Source organism: Lethenteron reissneri, chromosome 7, assembly GCF_015708825.2.
Source record: "Lethenteron reissneri isolate LAM-NWPU_2019-01 chromosome 7, ASM1570882v1, whole genome shotgun sequence".
NCBI lineage: Eukaryota > Metazoa > Chordata > Hyperoartia > Petromyzontiformes > Petromyzontidae > Lethenteron > Lethenteron reissneri.
This window is the reverse complement of record NC_083785.1, coordinates 11,929,142-11,951,621: the sequence shown is the minus strand read 5'-3', so window position 1 is coordinate 11,951,621 and position 22,480 is coordinate 11,929,142. Positions and strand designations below refer to the sequence as shown.

At 46.1% G+C, this 22,480-nt stretch overlaps 1 protein-coding gene across 1 annotated transcript in view; it reads left to right on the top strand.

The window, feature by feature from the left end:
* LOC133357731 (trafficking kinesin-binding protein 1-like) overlaps positions 1-22,480 on the top strand; it is a 61,023-nt gene that overhangs the window by 20,028 nt on the left and 18,515 nt on the right. Inside the window, 6 exon segments of the mRNA XM_061575828.1 lie at positions 12,909-12,985; positions 14,753-14,869; positions 16,247-16,347; positions 17,079-17,190; positions 21,018-21,096; positions 21,985-22,115. Coding sequence (XP_061431812.1) covers positions 12,909-12,985; positions 14,753-14,869; positions 16,247-16,347; positions 17,079-17,190; positions 21,018-21,096; positions 21,985-22,115 — 617 coding nt within the window.

Here is a 22,480-nt window from a genome sequence, read left to right as displayed (position 1 = left end):
CGGCTTGGATAGCACTCACTACTTCTTCCGTATGGCGGATGTAGATGCAGAGCAACAACTACAATTTCACAGTAATGGGGGCAAGCCAGATAACCGCGTCAGCAGTTGCGGAGTTTATAGCCTTGGATGTCTCCTTCGTATTTGTGGGTCGGGCATTGGGTCATATGCTGCGTGGCCTGTTCTGGATGACCACAGTCGCACGCTGGAGAGTTTTTTATTTGTGCCTCGGATATCCGCATCTGCCACGGTTTGTGCAGCGGATGTGGTTTAGGGTGGACCGTGAGCTTTGTGGAAGATCAAACCCAGAGATCTTCAGCGTTGGGCCTTTCAAGAGGTGTCTGTTTGGAGCTCTTTTAAACTCCATTCAGCTCTCCAAGGTTAATCGGGGTTCAACTCGCGTTGTTGTTGTTGTTCTATTCATAGGGGTTACTTGACCACACTACTTAACCACGCCGATCAGTGCGAGTTGGTGAGAGACATAGTGCCTCAGGTAAATATGCATGCCAGGATTAATATAAATTACATTCTTGATGATCAAGCATAAAACATTTAGGATTCGATTTTTTTATTTTTTGTAGTGTCGTCTGTGCTTGCGGGTGGCGTGTGCCGCACACACAGTCAGCCGGAGACGAGGTGGTCGCAGGAGGCACCGCTCTGCCCTCTTTATTCGTTGTTGTTGAGCTCACGCCACCACTCGGGCCCCCTCTCTCTCTCACACATGACCCCGCTGCCGCGCGCCCCGTCCAGACACGACTTTGTCCGCGTGGCACCGGCGGCGTCGACTGGGACAGCAGACTACTATCCGGCCGCGCAATGATCGGACGAAGGCGTTAGCGACGACGACGACAGCAACGACGAGACGAGTCCAATCCCAGAACCGGCAGCCGAGAGTTCTCGCTTTCCGCTGCTTTTATTCCCCTCGGCACAGCTTTGCTCCGCCTTAGCCGCCGCGCCTCCCTTCTCGAACCCACCAGAGGGTTCCAGGGGCTTCCACACGAGGTATATCATGACCCTTGTCCCAGTTCCTCCGCCCTGCCGGCACACACACCGCGTATATGCTCAGCGGCGTGTGCGCTAAGTGCCCACCTGCAGTTGCTGCTGCTGTCCAACAGTCAGCGCTATGTCACTACATGTATATAAAAATGACAAGTATGTGAAAAACCCCCATTAGGATTTGGCTCGCCTTCTGCGAGGAACGACAGCTCGTAAACACATATGACATTCATATTCTATCAATATTTTTCACTTTAATTTAGATTTTTTTCTCAGCAAGGATCCTGTGACCTGGTCCGTGATTAAAAGAAAGCAGAACTTAAAAAACTAACATCGGTTGTCTTGTAGCTGCGTATCTTAGCCGCTTGTCCTGGGCTGTACACCACAGGTTTGAAGCTTCATGAATGTGAAGCATTTTTAGAGTTACGCTAAGGCACTCCGTCACGTGAATACATCTGAACACAACGCCAGTGAAGTAACATCACCGTAGACCTATAATGGAGCTCATGACTATATCGAAAGCAGTGGTTCTCAATCCATGGGGGCATGAAAGATGCTTTTTTTGGGGTTGCGGCATGGATACCGTGCAGGAGAAATGTCGAACGTGCTTGGGGAACGCCAGCGCCGCGTTGCGGCGATGAAACGTATGTGTTTCTTGAACTTAATTCTAGATTTGAAGCTTTCGTGACTGCAAGGATCCATATTCTCAGGTTTTTTCGGTAAAGTCACGTAGGTAAAACATTTAAATTAATAAAAGTAAAATAAAAGTAAAATAAAAATCACGACGTTTCGGAGGCAACACAAGCTTCCGTCTTCAGGTGGAACCGTCACAGCACGATTGCTGTATCAAGTAAGAGAAATTCCAAGAGACCCGTCCTTGTATATATACTGGTTGAGGGTGGGAGGAGCCAAGGCAGGCACCTGAATCGGAGTTTTGTATTATTATTATTGTGAGGTTGGTGCGGCTGAATCCGCTGTTAGGAATGAGCCTTTGTTGTGTAGACTGGTTGAACTGGGAGGTACCAGAGTTGTTAAGGTGCGGCTGCTGTTTCTTGAACTTCATTAGATCGTTTACTTTTTAATATATATACTGCTCATTTGACCCTTTGAACTTCTTTCGCACCGTACGTAGCCAACCTTGCTAATCGGAGGCACGATTAGTGTGAAACACGTGCCTTACTGCCGTGTTAGATCGAGGCATGGACATGAGATCAATATCTGTATTGTGTGGCCTTAGTCACCTGGGAAGGGGCACTGGAGCTGGGTGGAGTGGGGGGGGGGCTGCAGGGACCAGTGGTCTTAACACGTAGGAGGCTTTCACGACCAATATCATCCATAATAGAGGTTTTTGGGTTATATCACGTAAATCCCCCCCCCCCCCCCCCACATTGTGGAAGAGCGCAGAAGGGTGGTCAACACATCTACACCTCTATATGAGGAAGGAGGTAAGACTTCTCCACGAATCTGGCTGTCGTCTGATGAAGCTAGTTGTAATTACTGGCGAAACGTCGTACTCCGTTTGTAAATGTTGTGGCTTGGCTCTCCAACACACCGGTGTGCTGTACTAGTGACGAATTGGCACCCCTTACTAGTTGGCTGTGTCGGGTGGTAGCAGGTTTAACGACACATTTATATATTTACGCGATCTAACCCAAAAACCTCTATGATGGCCAGTGCTCTTGTTTCAGGAGCTGCGAAAGAGCGGCACCATCTCTTTTCACAACAATGTGTTCAAGTTACGTTGCACAGCCCAGAACGCAGAGCCAAGATGCTTATCTAATTTATATTTATAGAGTGCCCTCAATTCAAGGCGCTTGCCACAGCTTACAAAATAGGATGATGAGTGGTAGCGATGGAGGGTACTTTGGCCGCTACGAGATGAGAACTCTGCGGGGTATTTTTTCCTTTCCAATAATAGTTTTAGTTATTCGCATTGATAATACATAACTCTGGTTTTGGTGGCACAGTGTATGTCCGTCACTGCAGCAGTACTTGTTTACGCTCTCGTCCGCCATGGGTGAACATGTGCTGGCAGACGCAGCAACGTATCCTGGCATCCGAATCTTTGGCGCCGATATGGTGAGATGTTAGCTCTCTCGCCTGGTATACAGGAGGTCGTGGGTTCGATGCCGACACTGATGCCTGTATATTTGTTCTCCGTGTGGTCGCGTGGATTTTTCTCCGGGTCCTCTGGTTTTTTACTTCCACATTTAGAATCAAGTATTTGGTTGCTATAAATTTCCACATGATAAGCCACTTCGTTGAGCTATCATTTGTGGCCAGGTCGCTTCTGAAAAAGAGCTATGAAGCTCAGTGGGCCTTACCTAGTAAAAAGAAAATAAATAATGAAAATGTTGGTGCTCTGCAAAATTGCAAGTGGAAAATTAAACACGCTTGACAGAAAATGGGGACTGTCATTGGTACAGCACTGCACGGTGCTGCTTTGGATGGACTTTTACTTTTGCGAGTGTGCACCCATATGCAAATGTCCTTGGGTGCTAATGGGCGTCCGATCGCAAAACATATTTTCCACTTGTCGCTTGTTTTGTTTGAACGTCCTCCAAAATGACCTTCCGTGTTCATGACAGCGTTGAAATTACATTCGTTATGAGCAGAGCGTGTGTGTGTACGATATATGCCATCACCTGCTATACAAAAGGCTTTATTTGTTATACATCATTAGATCGTATTCTTGGTTCTTTCGGTAAAGTCACGTAGAAGGGAAATAATAAAATAATATAAATAGAATAATAATGATATAAATATGAATCCCTGCAGTCATGAAAGCTTTAAATGAAAATAAAAAAATCATTAGATCGTTTACTTTTTAATATATGTACTGCTCAAGTTGACCCTTTTGAGTGTAAAACTTCCCACCTGTTAATCGCAGCAATCCCCAGAGTCCCACGCAAGCAGATGCACAGCAAGTGGCTGTTTGGCTGTGCCGTGGAATCAGAAGTTTCCTCCTTTTTCTCACCCCGGAAGTTGGTATCCTCATTTTAAAATGTTTGTAAGGTACTGCACACATGCCATTGTGTCTCGAAGCGCTTTCTAAAGAGGTTAACTTGTGAACCCAATGCCTGCAGATCTATAAACACAGCAACCAGTTACTGTACAAATATCTATATGAATAAAATTAACATGCAGTACGTCGTCTGTTTCCTCATGCGGTCACACACGAGACATTGCGGAAAGCTAATCTGAAAAAATTCACGTCACTTCGAGAATGGATCCTAAGATCGCCGATGTGGTGATATGGTCGGGCAGAGATCGTTCCATGACATAGATGCCATCATTGCCTAGGCACTCTTTGCTCTAAGTGGTATGAATGTCTATTTCTGGTATGGATGTTCATGCCGGAAATTCATTTAATTGCATGTATGCTGTGTATGTTTAACACGTAGGCTTTCGCGAGGTTTTTGGGTGATATTGCGTGAATATAAATGTGTCGTTAAACCCGCCACTACCCGGCACAGCCAATTAGTTTGTCGCGTAAACAAAACATGCCAGTTCATTACTGGTTCAGCGCACCGGTGTTGGAGAGTAAACCTGCAACATCTACAATTGTGTATGGCCGCTTATAGAACGACAAATGTTGTTGCGTTCGTGCGCGACAACGAAGCCTTTGTGCCCAGAATGTTAGTGTTACGCTCCACGGATGTGTGCAATTCCTCCGTGTTTAAAAGACACATTTCGTCCGTCGTATTTCAGAAGTCGCCAAACACGATGTCTCGACTTCAGCATACAGCACATATTTTATCGCGCGTACATCTATTTTAAATCTCACGCTTGTCTTGCCCAAAGGTGTGCATCGTAAATTCCTCAAATGCCGTCGCTGTGGCAAGCAAAGTTTATCAGTTACAGTCCCCTGAGTGTGTCGTTCACTGAGTGAGGATTAAAACACTAAACTGCTCTGTGTCACCACTGCTAATAGGGGTGGAGTTGTGTGCAGTGGGTAGCTCATGGCGCCGCGAACATGGCAAACCCGAGTCTGATTAGCATGGTTGGCTATGTACGGTGTGAAAGAAGTTGGACATACATACAGTGGGGGAGTGACTGTCTGAGCCGATCTTGGGCTCCTATGTCACCAACCTTCCCTGACCCGTGTAGTGAATTATGCTTCTTGGCACACTTTTCAGCTTTTCTTTCATTATCTTTATCAATGCCCATGTTTCTGATCCAGTGCAGGAAATACACCGATTTGAAAACGTCCTGCTTTTGGCACGTTCGCACTTCGCTTTTCATGACCAAGCTCAGCTCTCCGAAAGCACTCCAGTGTGGTAAAGCACCATCGCGCAACCTATTACCCAAGCCTAGTTGGGATTTTCCAGCGCGCCGTATTAAGCCTGCGAGCACACGCGACAAAAAACTAAACCAGCGACGGTAATGGGGGGGGGGTAGTAATCTTAGAACGGCGTGCTCGAAGGTTCCCATTGCAATAAAATTACATGCAACAAGTTGTGGCTTTTTTATCTCACGCTGAGAGTTCACCGACACCAAACAACACCGTGGCAGCATCTCCTTTTACAAAGACCACGGGTTAGGCCGGCCCTCCGGCCCAATGGGTGTGTGACTGGAGACGCTGCGGGTCACCATCGCTTTTATGTTGTCACCAAGCGTGTGTGTGAGCGCGCTGGAGTCTCTGTTTGAGCTGTAAACGGGCGATGCCGTTCAAAGAACACTGCATGCTGTGACCTCGCCTGATCGTTTGAACCCTCGTGAGAGGGGGAGGGGGCCCTGTGCACACCGTTGATTTCAAAACCACTATAATAACAATGTGCAGCCGCTTTTCAATCAATCCACTGCTGGATGAAAGCCTCTTTGCGCTGTGTAGGTCACGAGGGTTTATTTGAACGTACTTCACTGTGCCCGGGCAGCGCGGCTTACCAAGGATGTCACTCGCCACTGATGTTAGCCGTGACCGGGAATTGTCATCAGGTTGCTGGGTTCATAGCGCACTGCGTTAACCTCCGTGCCAACGCACTAACCAATCACAAGGCAACGAATTACAGTTATTTGTCGTGAATTGTGTTTCTACCCATATCTCTCCCCGTTTCTAATTGTGTCACAATCGTACTATGAGCGTCAAGTCATCCGATTAAATGCGTTCTTTGGAACACTCATCGCAGGTGTTGCACCACCCTGTGTCAGGGCGGGCCTGGGAGGTGACGTCGTGGAACAGTTAACGCATTAGGCCTCTCGATACGCACCTCGGCACACATTTTACGTGCCGAGTAAATACTTTTTGTTGCAATAAAACTGTAATTATTCGGGAATCGGAGACTATCCTGTTTGTGACTGCGGCTATGAACAACAAACCGTATGATTTTGCACTGCCCCTAACGTAAGCTTGACGGTGGTGCATCTGGAATTCACCAATTTTCTGACAAAGCAATGAAATGGCCAAATCACTTGCAACTGAACCTCTAATAGTCGCTCTTCATTAGCCGTACAACATCATTACCATGAGAGCTTTACGAAGCCAAATTAAGAACGGCACTACATTCAATGTGGTGGGTTATATTGTGCAGCCGTGAGTGATTGCCTGAAACCATCAATACGCTGCACATGAACACCCGGTTTAATCACGTGTGGCTAAAACCCGGGTTCGAACCCATGGTGTCCGGAGTGCCAGCGCAGTCCTCTGACATTATATTATCACCCTGAGCCACCCAGCCATCTCATTGTGGTTCTTTCATCATTACCATCACCACCCATGATCAATCCACTGCTGGATGAAGCCTCCTCTCTCACGATCCTACGATGTAACAATCTAACCACCTGCACACGAGCTGATATCATCGCTTCGTCTCTTCGGTGGACGTACTCTGTAGTTAATTTCCTTCCTTGGCTGCCACTCTGTTGTGATTCTCCCCATCATCCCTCCGAGTGAAGTCTCCTATCCAAGCCTGCTTACGCCATTCACTTAAAAAATAAAACTAATCTGTCTGTTTTCTCTTTAATCATGGGTTTGTTCTTGTTGTCTACGTACGGTGCGAAATAAGTTCTACATACATACAGCCCTGAGCCACTGGTGGACATCCCATTCCTCCTCCAGTGCAATAGCGGTTTGACTTCCCGACGAAATTGCTATTTATTTTATTGGCCCGGGAGGGATGAAGCGTTGAATCGACCTCCAACCATGATTTAAACTCGTAACCTTCAGATCGCACACCACGCACACCACCGCTGTGCCACGCGACCAAATAGTGGTTGACAACTTTGTCTGCGAGCGACAGCGTTGTATATGACACGCTTTTAGCTTTAGTCACTGTGAGGGTGAGTGTGAAATATTGAAGGCAAATGAAAGGTTGTTATAGATGGGAGAAAAAAGCAAAACAGTGACATACATAATAATTAAAATGTATCATGCGCATTCCATCCTAGGGATTCCTATGCGCACTGTCGCGCATGCGTTCACCAAGGCTATTTTCAGCTCCGTTTCACAATGTTCTATTTCTCAGGTTTTGTCGTGGTGTTTATTTTTACGGGACATTTTATCATGAGCACAGCCGCGATGAAGGAATTAGATTTTCATAGAGCGCGAGTACAAATTACGACTTAGGCGGAGGGTACTCAGACCAGGCAACCCCAGGCCATGCATGCCACACCTTTGACTCGCATTGTGTGTGCACGCGAAGAGTTGTTTTCAATCAGAATTTCAAGTTTGGGTGGAGTGGAGGTGCAGTGGTTGGTGCACTAAACCCCGGTGAGTGATAGTAAACCTGTTTTGGTCGCTGTTTCCCATTCACCAAACCCCTCACTGGCCAGCATGGTGAAGTATGGTGGGGGTCCCAGGGTGGCTAAGAGATGTTAACTACCTCGCCTGGTATACAGGAGGTTGTGGGTTCGATCCCGACCCTGATACGTGTATATTAGGAGTTTGCATGTTCTGCCTGTGGTCGCATTGGTTTTTATCTGGGTCCTCCGGGTTTTCCCTCCACATTTAGAAACATGCGTTTGGAGTTTTTGGTTGCTATCAATTTCCACTCGATAAGCCACTTCATTGAACTCTCATTTGTGACCAGGTCGCTTCTGAAAAAGAGCTATATATCACTCAGTAAGCCTTACTTGGCAAAATAAAATAGTTATGTATGTTAAAAAAAACCCCTTCATTGACCAAAATGGCTTGGGGAGATGTTCCCCCAACAGTGGATTTAACATGGCTGATGAATATTAACTCTTAAGTGCTTTATCGTTGCGCAATACCCGCAGTACGCACATTATGGAAAGAATGAATCTGTCACGCATTTTGGACTTTGACTGTGTGCTGGTGCATTGTAACACTCGGTTAATCGTATCGGTGAAACGTGAAAGTGTCGACGTTATATAGTGTAAGCCATTAGCCTCCCAGTTGTGGCTGTGCCTCTGTGAGCACGTCACGCAGCTCTGTTATCGCTCGGTGGCACGGTGGCACGTGTTGCCAGCTCGCTATTTTTACCCGATGGGCACACAGGTGGATCCCAGCTTCTTCTGTGAAACCTCGTGGAGGCGGACTTTTTAAAAAACTTCAGCAGGAAGTCGTACGTGCCGAGATTTAGCGACGCGGCATTGGTGAGCGAGTGGGAGCGTTGTGACTGTCATGGTGGTTGCAGCTGTTTACGTTGGTGGTAAACTGGAAAGGACGGCCGGATTAACGAGCGGAGTTGGTGGTTTTAAACTGTAGACTTTGAAATGAAGTTGTGCGGCAAGGCTCTCCACATGTACTGGCTGCACCGTTGTACAGCTCGGCTGAACGTACACGCGACGTCGTCGCTCTGACGGGGCATTTGGAGGCCGCAGCTTATTGCCAAAGCGTCATGGTTGACCTCCAACGTTGACGACGGACTTTGAAGGTAAACGACTTTTGACGTTTTCAACGAGAGGGTGGAGTTTGGCGGTGCAGCGGAATTCCAAGGGTTGCATAGTCGTCGTCGTCATCATCATCACTCCTTGCCCTAGATTTTGTGTTTCAGCGTTGCGGTCTTGGCGATGGGATCCATATCGATTGGGAATGCTCGAGTGTGTCCGTCGAACGGCCGTGGACGCGTAACGTAGGGATCGTCCGTCCTTCAGTTGGCGAGCGCCACTTGTGGAGACTTGATGGTGATGCGGGAGCCCTCTGGTGAGCATGAATGCACACGAGTGTCCGTTTTTCCGTAATGCCTCCGGAGTGCGCTCCCGGGGCAATCGGCTCGCAGCAGTACGATGTGTGCGCGATACTCAAGCTGTGTCTTGGCATTGCGTTGTGCTGCTCCTGTCATTTACCCTGACCAAGGTCACTCGCTATTGCAAATGACAAGGCGCTGGCCTGGTCTCTTGAGTTCTCACCTGCTCAAACGAAGTAGACTTGAAACTTGAAGTGTGTTTGTAAGTGTATATATTTGTACGTTATGTTTTTTTTTAGGCATACGATGATTTGCTCCCCAAGTCACAATATCTGGGCTGTGTTTCTCCTTTAGAATCGATTGCTTTTTGTCTTATTTTTATCATTCATCCTTTTTTCTGTCTCAATTAGGAAAAAGTTTGCCTGTGCCATTTGCTTAACTGTAATCAGAGCATTCTTTTTGCATATAATTTGCATCCGTTGTAAATCATTCACTCTCACATGTGAAGTTGATGTGTACATCGTAGGTGTGTAGGTATTGATTTTAGCCTGAGTCATTACCATCGGCATGGGGGTCTAACTCACGTTGATCTTTATGTCACCGATCCTGGTGTTGATAAATGTAAAAAAACATTGGCCTGGCCAGTGAGACCAATCTAATATTTATATATATCGACAGTGTGTACAGTACTAATATCATCATCATCAGCAGCAGCCATGATCAATCCACTGCTGGATGAAAGCCTCCCCTAGCATGCCACCACTCCTCTACGGCCTTGCCATGCAACAATCCACCCAAAACTTGCACATTAGCCGATTTCACGGCTCCATCTCTGCCGTAGGTGGTGTTCCCTGTTGTGGGTATTCGGTGCACAACAATTGTGTGTGGTAGCTGTCGTTTTACTCTTCCTAAACTTTGTGGGTCGTGTTGTTTTCCTGGCTATCGCTCATTGGCAATTGGCTAGTTATCTTTACCGACCTCTATCCTCACTATGGCCCTAATCACTAATCTTAAGACATATGTTACAGCGTTTAGGCGTCTGCTAGGAGCCATAAAATGATTGCCAGCTCTCAGAAGTAAGCTATGGCGGGGCATTCAGGTGACCTGCAGGTGAGAAAAACAACAGTGGCACCCAAAGGAGGGAAACGCGTCTCAGAGAGCACGTCCACCAAGGAGATGGAGCGATGATATCAGCTGCAGGCATGACAAAACCCCATGAAATATAAGATACACAAATTGAAAAACATCGATTCTCATGTACACAATTTAAATGCGCGTATCGTCAACTTTAAGAACCTTTACTTGTGGATGAATCAATCCATCGTCCCAACCCACGTTAGTACAATGGTTGCCGTATATCTGTTTGGTGTTCCCGTAACTTAATTACTAATTGTACTATGATCCATGGAGTTATTATTCGGCCAGCATTTGTGTTTTGTAATTGTCTCGTGTGACACAATTGTTTTTGTTCTGCTTCCTGTTTTGATTAGTTGCTATGCTTTATTTTGTTTGTTTTCCTTTTGTCATTTTTGGTGGCCCAGGTAACTCTTGCAAATGAGACTTGCCTCTTTTGAGCTCTCACCTGGTTATACAAAAGAAACCTGAAACTTTAAACCCCTAATATTTACACTTGACTCTCTTAGCCATTTTTGTTGAAATTAGTGTAATCAAAACTTGATTTAAAGCTTTCGTGACTGAAGGAATTCATAAATATTAAAAATAATAGATCACGACGTTTCGATCGCAACACAGGCAATCTTCGATTCTTCGTTTCGATCGCAACACAGGCAATTCTCGATTCTTCAATTGCCCGTGTTGCGATCGAAACGTCGTGATCTATTATTTTATTCTATATACGTGACTTTACCGCTGCTGTTGAAAATTCCTCCGTTGAAGCTTTTTTTTTTTACGGCCTCTCGTAACATTTTGTTGAAAGCACTCGAGAGGGATACGGCTGTTATTCCCACAGCTGTCCCCAGGCTCCGCCATGTGGATGAGTAATTGTGACGATGGTAGTCACGTGGCTCGATGGAATCCTGTAAATTTTTCCAGCCGGAATCTCGAGAGCGCTCGGAGACATCCAGAACATCCTTGGAAACTGAGCTGTAAGTAGCACGGAGGTTTTAGAGAGTTGCAAAATAATAAATAACGATGTTGCTGCCCTTTACGCAGGAAAGTATTTTTTTTAAGACGAGACATTTTTTAAGACAAGAGGATCCTGCATTAGATAATTCCACGAATGAGCGTTTGGATTTACATCGGAGGAAAGCGTGGTTCCAAGATAAATCCATTTGGTCAAGGGGAAGATAATGCTTGAAGCTCCGCATGGATGGATTGACGTGGATGTGTTATTGTAATGGTACAGCCACGAGGCTCGGGCGAAGTCTGTAAATATCTCCAGCTGGAATTTGGAGAGCGCTCCTTTAAACATCCAGGCCATCCCTGGAATTGAGCAGCAGTTAGCATGGGTTGTTTTGTTACAAATCCTTCTTTTAATAAGTAATAATATTGCTGGCCTTCATCCAGGAAAAGCTTATTGAGTCTTAGACTTTTTTATGAGGGTTTTGTATTGGAACGTTAGGACAACTCCATCAATGCGTGTTTGGCATGTGGTATAAAACTGGAGTACCTGGAGAAAACACATTCCTTCGAGGGGATACCATTTAAAACTCCACACAGATGGAGTCCCATTGCTCTTGCACTCTGCAGGCTACCTTGTCAATGGGCCCTGAATCGTTCTTTTGCTCTTGTTGTTGACAAGTCTCTGCGCTGGCCATGCCTTTTAAAGGCAGTTAATGCCTAAGCTCGACGTGGGCATGAAGTGGGTTTCTTGCCCGGCAATTTTATGTAAACACATGGGTATCTTGCGCTGTTGTTACGCCATCACTGAGGAGGTTAAGGTAATGGCTGGGTGTGGGGGATGCACACCTTTCATCCGTCGCTTTGTGGGTACGTGCAGTTGAATGTAAAGACGAAGTCATAATAAAGGCGTTTGGGTTAGATCGCGTAAATATAAATGTGCTGTTAACCCACCAAACTCAAAAACCTTTATTCTGAATAATGTTGGTTCGCGAAAGCCTACATGTTGAATATAGAGACTCATATGTAGAGGACCTACATACAAGCAGAGCTTGTAGAGGACTGCAGCGATTCGTGGGAGATGTGTAGATGCTTTGAAGTCCTTGTTGTTTTCTCAATAATTTCTGCCGTTTGCTTTATGTATTTTTTACAACTTCTTTCACACCGTACATAGCCAAAGAAGCTTATAGGAAGTTTTAGTTGGGTATCTATGCATGGATCATCTTCCAGATTATTAGGCATGTAACAATTTTAGCACTGCACTTATCAATTAAAATACACATTCATGGGAACTCATCAAAGAGGACATCTTAGGAGATGGGAGGTCTGCTCCATTGTGAGATGGCGAGAGAAGGCGATGGTTTGGAGAAGCCTTCATCCAGCCATGGATAGATAATGGCTACTGATGGTGTTGATTGTGATTTATGCAGTAAAGTCTTAATAATTGGTCAAGAGCAGATGGACAAGAATAAACATTTACCAGCATTTTTGTTACATGTCAACTACGTGTTGCTCTTCTCCATTGCAACTTCAGTTGTGTCTTTGTCGTTGGCCACTTCACGTTTTGGGCCATTGGACCTGTGCTCATTAATCATGAAAAAAATGTTTCCTGCATGAATAAAGGATGATTATTGCTATTATGCGTGATACAGAAACGGTACTGTGGCTACCTTAGCGACTACTCACAGCACCCCCAACGTGTGTAATCTGTGTGTTGTTGTCTGCGTGCACTCGTGTGCGTGGCTGCAGTGCTGTGCTCGGAACGTGTGGGCCAGATGACGCGCACGTACAGTGACATCGATGCGGTCACGCACCTGCTGGAGGAGGTGAGATTCCTCACCATCGTTTTTGTTTTGTATCGACCCCGTCGACCATTGCCACGCGGCCTCACGGGCCTGCTCACCCTGTACGTCGCCTGCGCAGAATATACACGGGCGTTGATATAAGCAAGGAAGAAAAATAGCATGCGCATGCAAGGGTTGAGTAACGCTTTCCAAAATGCATCTGTCTTTGGAGGTATTTGTATTTAACCCTTTCCCATTCCGACGATGTACGTATACGTCATCAGAACGGAGAACTTATAACTTTATTGGTACCGAGGCTCCCACAAGGCCATGCTGGAGGGCCTGTGGCACAGTTTTTCGCCAGCTATCATAGAGTGCGGGCGTGTCGCTACAGTTCTCTGCGGTGAGTACAATATCTTTAAAAACAACGGTGCTATGCCTCTAGAAATAAAATTTACGCCGAAACGCTTGCGCATGCCGAGCTTCAGCGGTGAACGGGACCCACCCTGCAACTTTTGCAGACGTCTTGGAACAGGAAAGGGTTAATTAGCGGAACGGAAGCCGACGGGTAGCTGTCTGGGCAATGGGCGTTTGCATATTTCCAGGTAGTCGTGTTTGTGCTGTTCATCTCCAAGTTTTGGGGAACCCTATAATCAATATAGCTGGCTTTCAATCAGATAAGTCCCAATATTCTGCTGTTTTTGTTCTTATTGGGTCTTCTACGAGCATTATTGTGCCCTCCACCGTTATGGATGGACTGAGCAAATCCATAAATGTGTTAAAAGCTATCAGTAGTGCCGACGGTGAAACATTTTTTCAAGTTTTTATCTTTCAACGAGGAAAAGTAATATGCAAAAAAAACTTTACAAAAAACACGCTTTAATGAAATGTACCGTACTAGTAATGGAAGAACTCCACGACTCCAGGAAGTGGCCCCGAAACTTGCCATAACGTAAGGGACCGTGGTGATTTACAGCCAACGTCAGTTTACCGTGGGCAATTAGACCCAAGCTGAAACATAACATATAAAAAATAATGTTTAAAAATTTATGTTTTTTATTTTTTATGATAGAATATAGTATTGTCATCAGTATGACATAAGTATACCAAGTTTGCAGTCGATACCACATTGGGAAGTGGGTAAACATTGAGTTACAAGATTTGAGGATACAACAACGACAACAACAAGAACAACAACAACAGACAGAGTGAGTTAAATAAAAGCGTGTAAAAAGTAGGACGAGTGAATTTAACATGCAAGTTGGAGCTCAGGAGACATGTCTGGTTTCTGTCATTTCAATTCATTATTGATGACTGCTTCTACATTTACACACTCAGCAAATCTTGAGTCTTTTCCCCTGCAAGCATCCTTGATTATGTGCTTGTGTGCATGCTTATTGGATGCACGTGCTGGTACATGCACAGCCGGTTTGTTAAACTGCTGCCAGATGAGGGCGTTCCCACATTGTTACAGGGTCGTGGTTGGTTATTCGACCATACTTCACCACCGCCGGTCAGTGCGGATTGCTGAAAACGGAGGGCATAGATGCGGGAGCATAGAAGTCCAGTACAACAATTGATTTTGCCGCGTTGTCCTCTTGTTGCTCACAAATTAGCCGCAGGCTTGTCTAATTAAAATTACTTATCGATGACGGGTTGTACTTTTACAAAGTTTTGAGTGTTATTCCTACAAACATGCCGTGGTTATGTGCCGCGTGTGGACATGCTTTAACATACGTCCGCGTGTCCTTTTTCGCTTTTGCGAATATGCGCATGTGCGCGTGTTCGTGCGTGCGTTCTCGTGCGCAGAAAGAGCGGGACCTGGAGTTGGCCGCTCGGATCGGTCAGACGCTGCTGGAGAAGAACAAGAGTCTGTCTGAGCGCGTGGAGCACCTTGAGGATGAGTTGGAGCACACCCTGGAGCAGGTGGCTGAGCTCCCCCCCCGCACCCCCCCACCCCACCTCGTCCTAATGCCTCCCCGGTGGCTGGTAGCTGTTGTAAATATGGAGTTTGCATCTCTCTCTCTCTCCTTTCCCCGTGGTCGCGTGGATTTTTCTCTGGGCCCTCTGTTTTTTCCCCCTCCACATTTAGAAAGAACATGTGCTTAGAGTAATTTGATTGCTATGAATTTTGACACTGTGAGCCACTTCATTGAGCTATCGTTTTGTGGCCAGGTCGCTTCTGAAAAATAGCTATTAAGCTCAGTGGGCCTTACTTGGTAAGATAAAAATAGTTTAATAGTTTAGTGTAGGTCACCTCTGATTAGCACGATTTGCTACCTACGGTATGGACTTATCTCTATCTGTTCCATCTGTATGGGATAGAGATTTGGCGCCTTTCGCGTTTGAGTTTTCTCTGGGTTCCTCCTGCATGTATACACACTCAATAGTTGGTCGAAAACATCTGAATATCTGTTCACCTCCACCTGACACGGGTTGTGCAGCGTCTCGAGATGCAGATTGCACGAATGATGCAGTGATATAGAAACATGGATTATTATTATTACTGAGTCGGCATCCCTGAGATCCTGGTTTCGAATCTGGGTGTCATCCACCTGTGACAAGTCGGGTTCTTTATTATCATCATGTTACCTGAATCTAATAATCAATGATGGCCCAAAAAAATTCTAGACTTGAAGCTTTCGTGACTGCAAGGCTTCATATTCTTGGGTTTTTTCGGTAAAGTCACGTAGGTAAAAAATAAAAATAAAAATTTATAAAAGTAAAATAAAAATAAAATAAAAATCACGACGTTTCGGAGGCAACACAAACCCGATGAATTTGGGCCTTCACTTAATTTGGCATATTCCAGCCCTGATAATCACCAATTTCAGTTAAATTGCCATGCAACAACAATCTATGCAGGGCTTATTAAAGGTGTGCCCCTAGTGTGGATGAAGAGTCCTATTGAAGTGACTTCTGCACCATTATCTGACACTTCTAGCTGTGAGAGTTCTGATTGGAAATATTTTTGTCTCGTGATGCCGATAGCACCATTGCGGCAGATGCATATGTCACTCTACTGCTGGATGAGGGCCTCACCACCACCGTGCAAGTTGTGGGGCTTATTTGACCACGGTACAGCACTGCCCTCTCCTGCTAATAATGCAGTCCTGCGGGGTGGGGAATCGTAACGAAACTGGGAGTTAAAAACATAAACGTCAAAGCGTCGAGAATTGAAGATCCAATTCGTGATTGAATTATGCCCACCTGTGGTCTAACCGACCGCCCAGTTGGTCGATGGCGCAAGGGTTTGTCGGAAGGACGCGTCGTTAAGGAGCGGTGTGCTCCGCGTGGTTGCAGGTGAACCAGCTGCGGCACGACCTGTCGATGAAGGATGAACTGCTGCACATCTACACGCACACGGTGGAGGACAGCGAGAGCGACTCCAGTGCTTCCACTCCGTGAGTCCACCTCACCCCACCCCCCAACCCCGCCCACGACTCTTGGTGGAGTGGCCGTGGCATGCCCCTGAGGAGCTATCGCGCAAACGCAGCACACGGAAGCAGTGCAATCCAGTTTTATCCACCAAAAATACGAGCCAATATTTACATACAGCGGTAACCGTCGAAGATTTAACAAGTTGATTGCAGTAAAATCCCAGCTCGCCCAACGCTGGCTTTGGCCAAACCGATGTTGACAAAATAAAACAAAATAGTTCGGCGCTGCCTCCCGCGTCATTTAGGCCTCGTGGTCTGCTACTTGTTGGTTTTTCCGCCAAAAGTTAAATTCAATCATTTTACGCGTATACGAATGAGATCGTGATTTTATAGTGTTTTTCACAACAAGTTATCTGAAATTTACTTGCAATCCCAATTTTTTTTTCACAAAACTGTTTCGTGTATGCCCAAAACCGTGCCCTGCCGCTCTGTGTTGTGCCCAGTGCTTTAACTTTTTTTGGCGCTTGTCGTTGTTGTTGTTGTATTTGCTGTTTTTGTGTCGCATCCAACGCATTTTTTTGCGCCAAATTTAAAACCCAGCCCTTTTTAGTTTGCTCAGTCGTGCGTCCAACTGCCTAGGGGGCGACGCCCAGTGGCAGCGCCAGCGCCAGCGCCAGCCAAAGTGCTGACCTGACCCTGATTTTTGTTACCCCCCTATCCCCAACCGCGTGTGTCTTGCCCCCTTCCCGGCGCAGGCTTGAACGCAGTGGAGGGAGTCTCGTGAGTGGACACATCCCGGCACAGCTCGATGCGGTGCACAAGCGACTTAAGGAACTGGAAGACGAGAATTTGTGCCTCCGCTCAAAGGTGCGTGCGTGTGTGTGTGTGTGTGAAATATGTACACACAGTAGTGTAGCGGTTAGCGCGCTGCACTACGAACCTGGCCACCCGGGTTCGATTCCCGCTCACGGCAAACACCAGTGACGATTATCTGAACCGGTCCTGGGCCTCCCCTAGGTCGACTCAGCCTCAAATGAGTACCTGGTGCGGTGTGTAAACATCGCCGCTAGGGAGACAAAGGCGGTCGGGCGTGGTGCTGGCCACCCACCTCCTCGTGTACCGTTCCGGCCTTCATAGGTGCTCGCTAACAGCACTTGCCCCTACAGTCTGTTAAGGCTATACGTGGGATCTTTGTCTTTTATCTTTGTGTGAAGAGTGCGTCGTGCTACGAGCCCGGCCACCTCAGTTCAATTCTCGCTCACGGCCAACGCCACCAACATTGACGATTATCTAAACCGGTCCTGTCCTGTCTGCCAAAAGTCGACTTGGCCTCAAATGTGTACCTGGTGCTGTGTATAAACATCGCCACCAGGGATACAAAGGTAGCTAGGCGTGGTGCTGGCCACCCTCGTGTGCCGTGCCGGGTTTCATAGGTGCTCGCTAACAAACACTCGCTCAAAAAGTATTTTAAGGCAATTCGGAGGGGGATCTTTGGTGCATGCAGGCACATGTTAAACTTTTTAATACATTGAGATTAATTTTATATGGTGTATATCTCACGATGGTTTGTCATGCGCGCAAACTATTCCTACATTTCTCATTATTGCCACAGTGGGTATGGCAATAAAGTATAATAAATAAATATTACTGTCAAAACCCTCCGTTAACATCTGCTCAATGAGAGGTCACTCCTTCTCCGCTGCTTCGGCCATTATCTGAAACTCGCTCTCCCCCCACCCAGCCCCCCACCCCGCCCCCCCACCCCACCCCCTGGTTTTGTTCATCCGCGCTATTCATGTAATTTTTTTTACGATGCTCATTATTTGTTGGATTGTAAAGATGTTTGTGTGGTGGGTGAAAATGTCAAGCGTTTTGAGATGCAATTTGCATGAACGACGATTATATATAAGAACATTATTAGTATTACAGTCCTCGTGTCACATGCCCTACTATCTTGGGAAGCATCCTGAGAATACGGCTGCATCTGAGTACGGCAGTGCAGGGCGTCAACACGAGAGCGCACGTAATCCGATCACGTGTCCTTTGTTGATGTTCATTCACACGCTAATTCCATGAGTCTGGGGAGGGGGGGGGTCGTTGCATTGTATATGCCCCTCCCATCTAAAACAATGGGCCAATTCATAGTCATCTTGTTCACATGTTTACACAATTTGTATGAGCAAATTGCCAGCAACCTTGAAAGCGTTTGTTTTACTTAGTTGTTTGTGTGACTTTCATAAGCAAGAGTGGAAAACGGTGTCGGATAAATGTATGAAGGGACTAAAGATCATCTCTCTCTCATGGCCATACTGAAGGACAGATTCCAAGAACACAGGATGAGATGTTACTATCCTTTGTGCAAGCACTTCCAAGAGTTCATGAATAGTGAGCCTGGTGAAATTTGGGGAGCGCATCGTCAGTAGTGTACCTTTGGTTCCTAGGGTGTTTCGGCCTTTCACACTATACACCCTCCCCAAAGGCGGCCAGCGACAGGGTGATCAATCCTACGCTTGCGTCCCATTCCCAATTAGTCATAGGAGTTGCCTTGTTGTTGATAGCCAACATCCCGGATAGAGTGTAGATATAAAATATGACATAATACTTTTTTTCATACATTATTTTATGGCGGTGAAACCACATGGAAGACGTGTTTTTTTATGTTTGTATGTTGAACTTCCTTCGCACCGTATGTCGCCCAACCATTGCTAATTACAGGTGCGCAATGGCTGTGTGTACACTAGTGCACAATAGTTGTAATTATTAATAATATAAAAAAAAAAACTTTTTTAAAAACACGCTTTAATGAAATGTACCGTACTAGCAATGGAAGAACTCCACGACTCCAGGAAGTGGCCCCGAAGCTTGCCATAACGTAAGGGACCGTGGTCATTTACAGCCAACGTCAGTTTACCATGGACAATTAGAGGCAAGCCGAAACACAACATTTCAAAAAGAATGTTTACAAACATATATTTGTATTTTTTATGATAGAATATAGTATTGTCATCAGTATGACATAAGTATACCAAGTTTGCAGTCGATACCACTTTGGGAAGTGGGTAAATATTGAGTTAGAAGATTTGAGGATACAACAACAGAGTGCGTTAAAAAAAACACAGGGTCTGTTCATACTCTGTCACTTCACGTTCAACACGTCGGCTTTCGTGACCAATATGATCCACAATAGAGTATTTTTTCTCGGTTAGATTGCGTAAATATAAATGTAGAAATGTAAAAACATTTATGTTTATATGATCAAACCCAAAAAAAAAATATGTTATGAATAACTTCACGTTGTTTGTCTTTGAATGTATCAGGTGGCACAGTTACAAAAAACAACTCCTCCAGTCAGTGCTTTATTTATACAAACCTCCTCGCTATGTCACATGAACCTTATGGCGGGACCCTGGGGTCCCGAATAAACACTAATACTGTATATATGCCGAAAGCACATCCGTACCGAATTATCCCCAATTACAAATGATCATATACCGAAATAAGGAGGTTTTACTGTACTTGTTTTCTCTCGCAGCGTATAGGAAGGCCTATATTTCAACGATTGGCTATATGGTCACATCTGCATTTGAGGTGTAATGATGCATATCATTACACTATTATTAGGAAGCCACTATAGCTATGCACTTTTAAATCTAAATTGAAAACTCATCTTGTTTTTTGTGTTTAGTTTGTTGTCCTTCCCCTGCACCTCCGATTGGCACACTTGGCTACGTACAGTTCTAAAGAAGTTCAACATACATACGTATACATATTGACTCATCGATAATAAATATCGATTCTTACGCTCACAATGCATCCATCAAATTGTGCATGTAAGCATCAATGTTTTTCAATTCATACATGTTGTGTGTAATGGGTTGAAGTGACCGCAACAGTCACTAGAGCCGCTGCTGTTTACCACAAGAATGAACTCTAGAATCGAACCACGGCCCTGAATCACGCCAACTCATCGGTTCTCTGGTAGATTAATTGTTATAACGCTAATGTGCATCGCTTACAATGTAATGGGTGAGGAAAGTGTATATCAAGCATTTACTGCCTCGAATAAAGCACACAAAGTATACTGTTAAGGAGGCTACAGTGGCCCTGTCCACGTTTGGTTTGTCCGTTCAAATGCGGCACAGATGGGCCAGATAGGGCGCGTGGGCCAGATAGGGCCCACATGGGCCAGATACGGCTCAGATGGGCCAGATAGGGCATGTTGGCCAGATAGGGCACGTGCGCCAGATAGGGCCTACATGGGCCAGATAGAGCCCACATGGGCCAGATAGGGCATGTGGGCCAGATACGGCTCAGATGGGCCAGATGGGACGTGTGGGCCAGATAGGGCCCACATGGGCCAGATACGGCCCACATGGGCCAGATAGGGCATGTGGGCCAGATAGGGCATGTGGGCCAGATAGGGCACACAACCTTGATTCATATGGGCCGCTGCCACAAAATGATCTTCAAGCTGGCAAACAACGTGTTTCTAATTTGGGTGATGCGCTCGGTCACTTTTGTCACTGCAAAGGCAGCTTTATTCTCTGTTGACACACGTGTTGTTATTCACATTGTTATTGCATAACGCTGAGGTGCGTGTTAATGTGCGGGCCCGCCAAAGGTGTTTGAGGGTCCTGTTTGGCCTTCGGTAAGGAAAAGGTTTCCTATTCTGTGGCTGTGCGTGTGCCCGGCAGGCGTGTCACATCAAGACGGAGACCATCAGCTATGAGGAGAAGGAGCAGCAGCTGGTCAATGACTGTGTAAAAGGGCTCCGTACGTACCTCGCCTTCTGTCTACTTACAAAGACAAAGATCCCCAGTACAGCCTAAACAGACTTTTGGGGCAAGTGCGATTAGCAAGCACCTATGATGGCTGCTACGACACACGAATGGGTGGGTGGCCAGCACCATGCCTGACTGCCTTTGTCTCCCCAGTGGCGATGTTTTATCATTGCACCAGGTACTAATTTGAGGCTGAGTTAACCTGGGGGAGGCCCAGGAATGGTTCAGATAATCGTCACTGCCTTTGACCATGAGAGGGAATTAAACGCGGGTCGCCGGGTTCGTAGTGCAGTGCGCTAACTACTGTGCCACTGCTACTTACACACGCACATACACACTTAGGTACATGCATGCGAGAGGCAGTAAAACGATCTGGTACCTAAATTTCGATTTAAAGCTTTCGTGACTGCAGGGATTCATCTTCTTGGTTCTTTCGGTAAAGTCATGTAGAAGGGAAGTAATAAAATAATAAAAATAAAACATAATAAAATAATTCTCACGACGTTTCGGCCACACGCTGTCTCCCCGACAGACCTGGTCTTCACCTGCTTGCGTTGTGGTCGAAACGTCGTGAGAATTATTTCATCTGGTACCTGTACAGCCAGCAGGTGTCTGAGCAGTCCGTGCGGTGGTTGGGTGTGGTTTCTCCGCATGTATGGGTCTTCCTCGCACACACCAGTTTCCCCATGCATAAACAGTTTTAAGATTAATTGGTGATTTAGCTCAAGCAGGAAATCAACTGACTAGGCTGGCATAAGCGCCATGCTGTCGTCACCACCACTTGACGGGCGCTCGCCGTTGCCTGTGCGGCGATGCTGCCGTGAGCGGCACCCGTGAGGGAGCAAGTGTGGTGTGACGGTGAACCGTGTGCACCGTCTAGGGGACGCGCACCTGCAGATCGGACACCTGACGGACGAGCTCGGACGGAGGAACGAGGACAGCGCCCGCCAGCAGGAGGAGATCACCCACCTCCTGTCACAGATCGTGGACTTGCAGCGCAGGGCTAAAGCTGTGAGGACATACTTCACAACGATCGTTGTCGTCATGCCACTATTGATGCATTGATAGATTCTAGATTTGAAGCTTTCGTGACTGCAAGGATTCATATTCTTAGGTTTTTTCGGTAAAGTCACTTAGGTAAAACATTAAAATTAATAAAAGTAAAATAAAATAAAAGTCACGACGTTTCGGAGGCAACACAAGCTTCCGTCTTCAGGTGGAACCGTCACAGCCATGGTAGCTGTATCAAGTAAATGAGAGATTGCAAGAGCTACCACTCTGTATATATAGATGCCTGTCCTTCATTGCGGTTGTAATTTTTTGAGAACCAAACGTAGGTTGAGCCCGACACCAAAAATTGACGTGATAAATAAACC